The 12,200-nt window shown below is 43.7% G+C and overlaps 1 protein-coding gene across 7 annotated transcripts in view; it reads right to left on the bottom strand.

Annotated features, from left to right (window-relative positions):
• cdc42bpb (CDC42 binding protein kinase beta (DMPK-like)) overlaps positions 1-11,186 on the bottom strand; it is an 81,705-nt gene extending 70,519 nt beyond the window's left edge. For 5 of the 7 annotated variants that reach the window (XR_006032299.1, XM_042094956.1, XM_042094957.1 and 2 more), the window contains exon 1: positions 10,377-11,184. Coding sequence is in view for 6 of the 7 variants with exons in the window: in XM_042094956.1 (XP_041950890.1) it covers positions 10,377-10,551 (175 nt within the window). In the remaining variant the exon portion in view is untranslated. Of the gene's footprint in view, positions 1-10,376 lie in introns of all 7 variants that reach the window. The other 2 variants (XM_042094958.1, XM_042094961.1) reach the window with 2 other exon arrangements.
• Positions 11,187-12,200: the final 1,014 nt, after the last annotated feature.

Here is a 12,200-nt window from a genome sequence, read left to right as displayed (position 1 = left end):
TTTGCGGTTAGCGTGAAGTGAAATTTCACAACCTTCCTTGGGTCTGAACATGACCATGAAGTCGTTCCTTAACAGCAGTAAAACCTGAGACACAGACATGAGACATTTTACTGTGGGTATAAGCTTTATGATAATAAGCAAGATGATCATTAAAATGCACTGGACTGGTCTTGGGGAGCATGGGGAGCATGATGGTAAAGTCTTACTGAGAAATTACCTGAACTCGTTCAAGTTGCTGTCCTGAGGTTCATGTGCTCTACATGAGTGTGGTGTTCTTCGTAGAGAATTGCACAGTGGCCTAATTTAGGTGATCTGTGACGTTTTGATGCCTCTCAGTCTTACAACCAGCAATTTCAACAATGTGTGGGCAGAAATAAGAAAATGGCATTAGGACTGACACATCTGTTTAAAGAATGTTCACATATTACTTCTGATGAATGCATTCCGTTTCCAGGGAAGGGGGTGGGTGTGAAATTTGACAGATAGCCTCTGTTTCTTAAGGTTCTGAGGACAAATTGTGTTGATGGTCAAGTCTATTTTCACTTGGGCCCACCATGGACTAAGTTAAATCCTGAATAACTAAGCACCATAACAGGCAGTCAAAGAAAGAAAAGGCCTAGAAGGCGCTTTGATGATGTGTTTTAGCCTTTAGCCTGGCCTAGTTCAGCAAAAATAATACAAGGTGTTCATCAAAATGTTGCTTACACAATGATATGACGTTACTACTTCATCTTTCACACATTGGTTATTTGCAAATGCAAATAATACAGTTGCTGAGGGTTAACAATGCATCAATGTAATCGCTCTTTACTCAATCAATACTCCTATTAAAATGTTTTTCTCTTATCCATATTTATGGATAACCCTCACTGGTCAGCCACGCTGACCATTCAAGACAGAAACACAAACCCAGACCCTTGGGGAAACATGGCTGAGTGTTGAAATTCCTCTCTGGCCAGATTGATAGTCTCCTGTTCAACAGGCCTTGTCAAGGTCACATTCTCGGAGCACTCGTCATTCCACCAAATGACACTAACAATATAGATAGCCAGCTGGAAAACTCCCTAGGCCAGACAGGGGCATGGTTGTTTGGTGGTTGACCATTTAGAGTGACCCGGGTTACATGTTGCAAGCAGCAACACAAACATTTAAACCACAAAAGGTGGCTTCTAGTCAAACTTCCAACTTATTCCGGGGTGGAGGTGGCTAAACTGATATGAATCAGACAAAAAAAAACATAACAAATATGCAGCTATGGCGCTTACAGTCCACTTAAAAGGCTTAACAGGGAAGAGAAAACCTAAGTGTGGTGGGGTCCACCCAGTACTTAACTAAGAACCACCACAAGACTGTATAAACTTGACATTGTCAAAGTGAGCACACCTTAAATAACCCTAAAACATTGAGCAGGACATTTTTTTTTTAAGTATGTGTGGTCCCAGAGTATCCATCCAATCACCTTTAGGTGCAGTTATAAGCACATGGGCAGAAGAATCGACTATCACGATAATTCCTCCCCACGCTAAGAATTTCAACTATATTGTCATATCATGATATTAATTAGTGTGCTTCATAATTATGTTTTTGCATATGCAGTTATCAAAAGTCTGTTTTAATGATAACATAAATGAGGACAGTTTCCATTGGTAGGTTGGTGAAATAGGCCTACATTTCACACTTCATGTCTGTTTGTGAAGTATACATTATTCCACATGAAATAGGAAACAGTCTAGTAGTTAGTTTAGTCATATGCAATTTGTTTATTGAATTTGCATAAAATGTGCTATATGGTGATATATATATAGCTATTGGGTCATGAGATTATCTTTGTTGTGCTATGAAATGTTTGGTCATATGGCACAGCCCAAATAGGAAGGATTTTCATTTCTGCCACAGGACCGCAACCATACAATGCCACGGGGGCACAAGGTACGACAAAGATCCACACTCACAGGCGCAAAGCCCGTGCCATTGCTCATGGTCACACACCCGCTACCAGAGTGTTGGTGGCACTTGTGAGGAAAGCCACGAGGAGAACGCCAGAGGCCCAAACAGCTAATCTGTGTCATGCCTGCGGCCTAGCGCCTATGAGTGGAGGAGAGGACGGGGGTGGCCATGGGGAGAGGAGAGGACCGCCCACACATGCCTGCTGTTGAGGTGGGGGGGGGGGGGGTTTGCAGGGGTGGATAGTGAATCGGGTTGGGTTGTAGAGAAGGAGGAGAGGGAGGGAGAGGGAGGATGGAGGATATTAGCAGGAATGGCTGGAATTTTTTTCCGGCCGTGCCATTGCTGTGAGTCAGGTGACTCCGACTCCCAGGGGACCTCGGAACACAATGAGTCCTCCCTCGACGGCCAAAAAAATCAAAACAAAAATAAAACTTGGTCCACATCCAAGAACACTGAACGCCATTTTCGTAAATAAAGCCCATGATATCCACACAAAAGGCTGGAGGGGAAGGCAGGGCACTTTTGACATGGAGGCAGGCTAGCATCACACATTTCACCAGAGCGGTGTTGATAGAAGCCATTCGTTTAGTAAAAGGCATTCCAAGCACAAGCCCTGTCCTGACTATCTGCTCTGTGTGTGCATGTTCTTCCTGAAAGTGTGTGTGTGTGTGTGTGTGTGTGTGTGTGTGTGTGTGTGTTCTTGGAGTATGCCGTGATCCTGGGAGGTGGGGGTGGGCACGATGCCCGCCTCACGTCATTAACACGGTGAGCACAAACACCAGTGAGAGAGTGTGTTTTTGTGTGTGTGCGTGTGTGTGAGAAAGAGAGAGAGTGTGTGTGTGAGTGTGATAGAGAGGGAGTGTGTGTGTGTGTGTGCATGAGTGTGCTAGAGAGAGTGTGTGTGGCGGGGGGATGATAACTGGAGGGGCATGCCAGACATCTCCCGTGTAATGTGAGAGGCTGAGTGTGTAAACCGTTACACAGCAACTCAGGGAAGGCACAACTACTCAACGATCTATCGGTTCGTTTTAACCCGTAGCAGCCCAAGGACATATTTTTTTCCTAAAAACAAATTATGGGAGATATAGGGGGAAAAAAAATACACTCCAGAGAAATCTCCAGGGCACTGAATTAGCTTGTGACACTCGTGTCGCTGTGGGTCTTTAGGTGTGGCCTTGAGAAAGAGGCGAGCCTACTGCTGGTCCATTGCTGGCATTCCTCACCCATTCCGTGTAACAAAACTGAGCGCTTTCGCTCTCTCTTGCCGACTGTGCAGTTTGTTTACACAAAACATATGCAAACAGCGCGTGTTGTACCAGTATTCCATGTACTCTCGCCCTGGACCGTGGCCGAAGTGGATCACACCAAACAAATATAAACATTTCCAAACGGGCATTTCTGGGTATGGGCTGACACTAACACTCCGCTGGCCTACCAATGACAGTAGTGCAGTGTGCACTCTTGAACGTTTGATCATTAGGCTAGAATATCAATATGAATATATTGTACTTCATGTTCAAGAATTTCATGTTGTGCGCTTTCTAATAAAGTGCAAGCAATACAAAAGCATCACAGTCAAATTCTTTGCCGTATTTGTCAGGATATGCAGATTTTCGGTCAGCAACTGAAAGGAACAGACCTCAATACTGATGAGGAAGGGAAAGTAGCATTCTGGCTGCATCATTTACCTGTCAAATTATAACAGAACACACACACAGTCTCGAACACACACACAAACACACAGATCTACAGTAGGTATGTACTTTTAGTCATTTATGTTGAAGAAAGTGTCATTCATTACCTCCAGAATGGACAGAGAAGAAAACCAAGACATAAAATCACTGTTAGCAGTGATTAGCTTTGCAGACAATACACACAACAAGACAACAGTTGGTTTTCGATAAGTCTATTCATAAATGCTCCCAAAAATTAAAAAAATTAAAAAAAGTTCAGATGAATAACTGTATACTGCCCTGGGGTGCATTTTCCAAAACCATAGTTGCTAACCTGTTAGTAACTTCGTTGGTTGGCAACTATGGTTTTGGGAAACACACCTCTGGTTTGTGGAGAACAGAAGTAACTCCATCCATGTGTGAGAGATGTATCCATTTTTTTCTCTGAGTCCTGATGTTTATAGCCTGAAGCAGTCAGTAATATGCTACTGCGTAACATATGTCTGGGTGAACATGGTGTGTCGAATTCAAAACAGCCCCTCTAATTATCAGTTTATTCTACTGGTATACTGGTACACTATGCTATGCTGTGCTATGCCTGTGCTTTCTGCTTCCCTACAGATGTACCACATGGAAACTGTGCTTCTGCAGAAAACTCGAAAGCGGGGTTCAAAATGAACTTTTTGACAAATGTGAATTTCTATCAGCCACAGACAAAAAAATGATGACGTCATTATTTCAACAGTTTAGTCATTATTTTATGTCTGAAATCTACCAGCCACTTTTTTCATATTTCACCAGCAACTGGCTGGTAGCTGGTGCTAATTTTGGTCCCTGCACTGGAGGCATTCTTTCACAACACAATGGAGCTTTGCCGCGGTGTTGTTTCAGTACTGCCATCAAGGTATGGCATGGCATCGCATCAAATTCATAATTTTGTTTATTGTGACAACACTATTGTATGCTACGCTACAATAACACCTAATTTTGGTTATCATGACAACGCTCTGTATGCTACACTACGCTGCGCTAAGCCAGAGCTTCCCCAAGCTTTTCTGTTCCTGTGCAGATGTGGTACGTGGTGTGCTGTTGCCATGCAGAGAACAATGGTGGCATTCCTTTCACACAGCACAATAGAGCATTCTGAAGAGTAAGCAACCTTCTCAAAAAAGTTACGTTTTAATAGCGTCTCCTCTCCCCTGGATCTCTCCGTTAATGAGGATGGTAGCAATATGCAGCGTGTTATTTTAGGGCGGGGAACAGGCTTGAGCAGGCTGTTAAAACAGCATGTGATAAGATCTCAACACATAAGCACACAAAGCTCAGGCCGATAAAGGGGTTATTGTGATACAATTAATGACTCCATGTATCAAAAGTAAATATATAAACATTAAATAAATTAATTAATTAATAAATAACTAAGATAATATAAGCTTGACCTACATTATAATAAGCCCATGTAAGCTTGGGTATGTTTCATTACAAATTAAACAGAAATTGCTTGAGCTTCCTAGTAGCACTAGAGAACATGCTCAAACTGTGGTGTGTGTAAACCCACGTTGGTCCAGCTGTTTGAGAAAGAAGGGAATTCCAAGAGAACACCAACTTGTTTGCGTATGGTTGTGCTGTGTATTTAGACTACATAAACAACATATTTTTTTTCTGCTAAGCAAGATGGAGCAAATAAAGGAGCAACAAACCTTTTGTTAAGTCAGTGTGTGTGTGTGTGTGCTAGAGAGGTAATGTGTAGATGCACATGCATGAAAACATGAAAACTGCAGGAGAGCGAGATTCATTATTTTATGTGCAAATCCAAGAATGCTAAGTATGGACTTTGGGTGGGGACAGAGGTTAAAACAGAGGTGAGTGACCTACCATGTATTGGTTCTACTTGTGCACTAAACACGGGTGAATTCACCAATTAACTGATCCACTACTATTATTAGTAAAATAGTAAATCAGCTGGTTCAGTGAGCGGTTTGAAAAAACACGTGGCAGGACTTTTTTACATTCTAAAGACGGGCTTCAGTGAATGGCGCTGGGCGTGGAGTGGGGGTTTGGTGGGGTCGGGGTCCTAGTAGAGCCACTCAGCGGTGGCTGGCTTGCTAGCACTGGGGCTTTGATGTGGGCGAGACTGGCACAGATAAACAAGCTCTGATCCCGAGGGCGCACGCCTGGCGGAGAGGAGAGGAGGGCAGAGCAGAGCAGAGAGCTGCTGTTCTACTTACCAAAGCCCCCCCGCCGCCACCACACCAAAGAGAGACAACTAGCACTTCCCGCTCCCACTGCCTCTTTAGCGTCGTCCTTCCTTTGCAACATCCTGCATGCCTTCACAACTTCACTCTCTCATCGTGCGTGCATTTCTTTTCCTTCTCTGCAACATCCATTTTTCCCTACATCCCTCTATCCTACTCTCTCTCTTTCTCTCTCTCTAAGCCTTTCCCTTCTTTCCTCCCTCCCCCTTCTCTCTCTCACTCTTTTGCTCCTGATCCCTCTTTCTCTTTCTCTCTCTCTCTCACACACACACACACACACACTCTCTCTCTCTCTCTTTCCTTCCCTAGCAACATCTACATCTACACTCTCCTCCTTCCCTTTTTTGACAGGTCAGGGTGGGGTTATAGAGACAGGAACATATTCCCTTTCTCTCTCTCTCTCTTACCCTCTACCCCTGTCTCTCTATCTACCTCTCCCTCTCTCCTGGGCCATGTAAGGTCCTGTTGATGGGTAAACAATCACAACCTAGACCATGTTTTAAACTGGTATAGCAGCAGGCTCTCTCCTTCTACACACACACACACAGGAGAGGGAGCATAACACTAGGCTGCTTTCCTTTGTTGTGAACCACACAAACAGTCAGCACAAGCGACAAGGAAGGGGAGCGACAAGGAAGGGGACCCTGGCAAGCACCACACAGCCTGGGTGGTTTGCCTGGCTGATGACATGCACTACACTACACTGCACTGCGCAGCATAGTAGAGTAGAGCAGAGCAGAACAGAGCCAAGCTGAGCTGAGCTAGAGGGCTAAAGCTCCGTGTAGCCAGTGAATTAATCTACTCGAGCATCGACAACGTGACCTCGTGCAGCTTTAACACCAGAAAGGCCTCCAGCCAATGCCATCTGAACAGGAAGATGGTGGTGGTGGAGGAGGACAGAGAGGGTGGGGGTGTGCTGGCTGGGGAGTGGGCGCCATGTGGGGGATAGATGTAGCAAGTCAGTAACACAGTCGAAACACACCTCTTCTTACGGGAGCCTAAGTTTTCCAGTCATCAGCGTAGGGCCTGCCTAATCCCTTCTGTGAGGTCTATTGCCACACCCTTATGTCGAGGTGGACACACACACAGACACAGACACAGACATTGCCCAATCGATTGGACCAAACAACACAAGTTTCAAAAACTAAAATAGGGAATCGATTTTAACCAAATATGTACACTATTAATTTTAAACGAATTAAACAAATAAAAAAATAGATGTAACAAAATTCACAAACAAGAATATAAAAGAATTCAAAAAGTGCGGAAAGCATTGCGGAAGCTAAAAAGAAAATTCCCACCAATTTTACGCACCAGAAACAGCTGTTTCAATCAGCTACTGTGCTGCTCGTGTTTTGCCAAAAATGGAGGACAACGCGATCAACCTGTGCGACATGAGAGAGACTAGTGATAGGCCCTAATAACTTGAGGAGTTTGATGTGGCTTCGGTGTGATGTGTACTTCGGATTTTTGGGTATATCAAACTATGGAGAAGAACAAAGCGGTAGGCTATGCAAACTGTGCAATCGAGCTTTATGTAGGCGAAATTTGTTTGACATTTCTAATCGTAAACACAGCTACGTTGAAGCCTGCAGTAATGTTTGTCACTGATGTAATGGCAGTATACTCGGCTTATTGTTTTTCGAGAATGTTGCACTCCTGTCATTGTGCACGAAACTTCACGCCAATAAATCATCAGAAATATTGCTGGCTTGCATCTACAAGCGCCCTCTTTAGGTTCGTCCTAATGCCTGTTATTTTTTTGTGGATTGGCCTATATTTGGCGTTGAAAATGGAAACGTCTTTAGACATGAAAAATCGATTTTACAATTGATTCAATGAACACTTATGTCTCAAAAATCAAACAGGATTTTTTCGACAAAAGTGACAGCCCTAGTTGGCAGCTGTCAGAGCCAGCATGCCAACCCATAAGATTCCTCCCATTTTGCTTGTTCGTTTTCTAATGTTTCAAACAATGAGTAAACACTTAGGGTTGTTTCACAGTCTAGTGTATAGTTGTGCGTGTTCCTGCTTAGGTAGAATGCGTTTTCCAATGCAATGTGCATGCCAGATCATGCATTTCCAATGGGGGCACATCATTCGCATAGCTTGAGTAGACGACAAGATGGGCTCTTCAATATGTGTGTGAGCCTGGTGTTGTCAACTGTGTCCGACTATGATCGTAGACTATGAACCAGCCCTAACTGTTGAAACCTTAGACGTTTCACAAACTGCAGTGTCTTCAAAAAGCTGCTGCGAGTCAGGGGTAACCCATGTAATTACAGGACATAGAGGCATGCAAGCATGGAGTGATTGACTGAACTTGCTGAACTATTCAATACCGGAGAGCGAGACTCTGTCAATATGTCTGTCAAAGATAATGAGGAGAGATTCACTGCTGGGTTTTTTTTTCATAGCGCACGAGCACCGACTGACACATACACACGCTCACACAGCTCAGAAAGTGTAGAATAACATTTGCTGTGATCGCTTTAACGGATGTGGGTGGTGTGCCGTTCCCAGCTTCATTACGTATTAGTGAGAAAAAAGGAACGATACCTCTCCAGATGGTGATGGAACAGTTGTGAAGAGACTCCACCACTCTGACCTAATCTTTATGGCATAAGGGAAGCTCATCTTCTCACATTATTCTCACCTTAGCCATTTTGGGTGACAAGTTTTGCAACACGTCTGGCTACATCTCCTTCACCAAATGACAGTGTGGTTATATTGAGCAATTTATGTCAATGCCTGACAATGTTATATAAGTTACATCGTTGTTGTGCATACACTACTCACAAAAAGTTAAGGATATCTGGCTTCCGGGTGAAATTTAAATGTTTCAGTACAGAAAGTGCTGCAACATTTAACTGTTCGACATGCACATTCAAAAGTTTAGAGGTGGTCACATTAAGTTCACCTGTAAAGGTTATAGTGGATTTTAGGTTCATCCTAAAATTTCACCCAAAAGCAAAAATCCCTGACTTTTTGTGCCTATAACATAATAGTGAAAACTGCAAACAAAAACATAAACACAGTCAAATGCTACTAGTAAAAAGATGTAATGTCCATGATTCAATTACCAACAAAACAAGTTAATGAGCTGACAACATACTCTGTAATTTTTCTCATCTGAGGATAAGGGAAACAATCCTCAGGTCATATCCATCGTGTGTGTGTGTGTGTGTGTGTGGGGGGGGGGGGTAATCGAAATGAAGACGCAGGTTATGAGAGAGCCGGATAGACCGACCGCCTTGACAAGGCGGCACCTGCTTACGACGGGTCCGTTGAGGACAGGGACGCTCTTTTCGGTTGCAGACACACAGGGTTGTAATCTCATTACTGACGTCAAAGAAACAGCCAGGGAAGAGAATCCTCTCATTATGTTGTGTGAGTGTGGCCAAAACACTCAGGGGCGAGACCAAATGAAAATGTTAGAGTGAGAGGGTAGCTGTCAATTCCTCTCACTTCAAGAACAGGGATGTGGTTGTTGGGACATTCCATTCCACCCGTCCTGCCCACGTTCCACCGTGTTGCCAGAATGGCAAGGAGTGCCTTCGGGGAAAAAGGACTTGGCTGTCCTTTTTTATTTTTTTTAGCAGTGCACTTCAACATCCAACCTTTCCTACGTGCCGCCAGTACTAAAGATGTGTGTAAAGTAGACTCAAGCGTGTGTTAATCATTTACCATTTGAGCACAAGAACAATCTATTTATGTGTTCAGACGTAGTCTTATTCAAACAAGGCCACTTCCCCCACCTCACCACTTGAAGATAGAGGGAACATTTAAGCTTCTAGGACACTAGGGCTGTTGGTTGAGTGACGGGCAAATGCATTCTCCGCACACTTAATCACCCAAAACGTATCATCATCATGAACATATCTGTCTACATTCCTGCACCTTATCGGACACCCATATGTGAAACACTCGCAAAGTAGTGACGTTAATGCTGGAACAGGGAACTGAACGTTGACCTGGCAAACAAAACCTCAGGGTTCGTGATCTTATCCCGCTGCACTGACTAAACCACACACGCATCTTGCATTCTCAAGGAAATAGTTTCAAGGACAGCAATGGACACGTTTTTGAAAGCTACTCGGCAACGTATGCCATAACAGTCATAGGCTACCAGTAACAATACTTCATTCTAAGAAATCAACATCTTGATTGGAGTAAAAGGACATTCACAAAATCTATTACACTCGACTTCACCAAAGCAGGCCTTGTGTTTGAGATTAAATGGTTAATGTGTGCCAACACATTGAATAAAGTATCAAGTGGACCACCTAACTTGATTGCTTTGCTCAATTGTTGTATGCCAGCTCTATTCAGCGCACGCTAGCGTGAGCGTGAGTTAGCTCCCTTCGATTAGCTTACTGGCTATGCTAGATTTCCCATGATAAGAGGATAACTGGCTAGCACAGGGATGGAAATGACTTGCGAATAAGTGTGTCATCAGAGGATAATGGCAAATAAAAGCTGGAGTTGTTCATAAACTTACCCCATTCCAAGAATTCCGTCACGTGCTTCTCCCGTTTTAATGGGGAATTGGTGCATTCGTTGTACAAACATATTAAAATATCCAGAAGGGTTTCGACGCTGAGTGAACTTGCATTCTTTTGGTGACCATCCAACAGCAACTGCTCCAACTTCTTCAGGCGCACCTTCGCAGACATTTTCTTAACAATTAGCTAGCACGTTGGCTACCACTCCCTGCGTCCGAAAAATGCTCCCCGTGTTGGTAATAGAGGAGATTAATGTTTCCCTGCACCCCTTCGGCGCAGCCAAAAAATAAAGAGTAATTTGGCAGATGTGGAGCACTGAAGTTCCAGACTCCAACTTGCTAGCTAGCCTAAAGCTAGCTAGCTAGCAAAATAACCCCAACATTATATTTTTCTTATGTTAGTGGACTATTTAATCTCGGCCCGTGGTTGCTGTCGTCGCCACTTTGCTCCCGTCTCTCAGATTCGAGGCCCAGTCGGTCCCATTTGCTTTAATCCTGACAAATCTGTACTTTCCACTTAACGTTAGAAAACGGGATGTCGTTTTCCCCCGTCGAATCTCAGGTTGACCGGCCGCCCATTCTCTCATCTGCTAGACCATCAACCTCTTCGCATGCCAGGGATAAGTCTAGAAATAGTCTAAAACTAAGGAAATGAGTCCACGAAAAATTTGGGAGTGGCAGTTTTTTCGTAGGTGAACCCCTCTGTGCTAGTTTGAACTAGCCGGTGTGGTTCTCTCTGAAGCCGAATATGGCTGAAATCGTGTCCAGCCTTGTCTCGTTCGCTGCAAAGAATCCCAGACCTGGAACGACGGAGCACCGCCCACCAACACCGGAAACGCTATGGATTGGTGACGTCATCGCTTGATTGACAGATACTGGGAGCAAGCTGGCACTGACCTCACCAGTGGACTGACACACTCATCGCCACTCGTCACATTCTCGGCCCTCCTCTGGGAATGTAATTGTTTACATTCCCGATTCCGTTTACATCTGAAAAGCCAGTCCTGAAAGCTCCAACTGTTAGCCTACTTGTTATGAAAAGACCATTGCTTTCTTTAGCCTAAGGTCTCACCAGTTCCCAAATTGAGTGATGATTTATGACTAACTGATAGGTCTAAACAAAATATGCCACCCTAGACCTAAACAACTTCCAGCATGATACAAACTCTGTTACCGTAGCCTGTGGAATGGATTTAGGCACTCAAGTGGACTGAAATGATAACATAGAAACATTGGTAACATTTTCTTCACAGTATAGAGACAAAGCAACAGAGTAATTAGGCCTGCAGTTGCTTCTACAATTAAATAATGGCTTTTTACTATTTTAATCCGCTTGAGGTATAGTAGTAGCTGTATACAGAAACATGTGGTCTTTCAAGATCATATGGTATCCAATGCTACGATGAATCAGCCAAGTTCCCTAGGGGTTCCCAAACTACAAGGCCCCCAAATACCACTAGGTTCTGGCCAAGGAGTGAAGGTGTTATTAAACCCATCGACAATACTACGGCAAATGTAAAAATATATTAAGCTAATCCTAATAATTATTTTAGCCACAAGCACTTCGCGATGGAGCATACAGTGTGTAAAAATTGCATTTGGGGCTTTCTGCTATATGAGAGTTATCACTCTACAATTATTCCCAGTTATTATCATGGGACATATAAAGTTCAGATATGTGACAAATTATTCTAATGGCATTGTATAACAACCATTTTTCTTTCCAACTTGCTGAGGGCCCCCTGGCACTCCCTCGCGGCCCCCACTTTGAAAACCACTGCCCTATAGAATAAGGAAATCATAAAAGCCTTCATATAATCT

This window comes from Alosa sapidissima, chromosome 6, assembly GCF_018492685.1.
Source record: "Alosa sapidissima isolate fAloSap1 chromosome 6, fAloSap1.pri, whole genome shotgun sequence".
Lineage (NCBI taxonomy): Eukaryota > Metazoa > Chordata > Actinopteri > Clupeiformes > Clupeidae > Alosa > Alosa sapidissima.
This window is presented reverse-complemented; position numbering and strand designations above follow the sequence as displayed.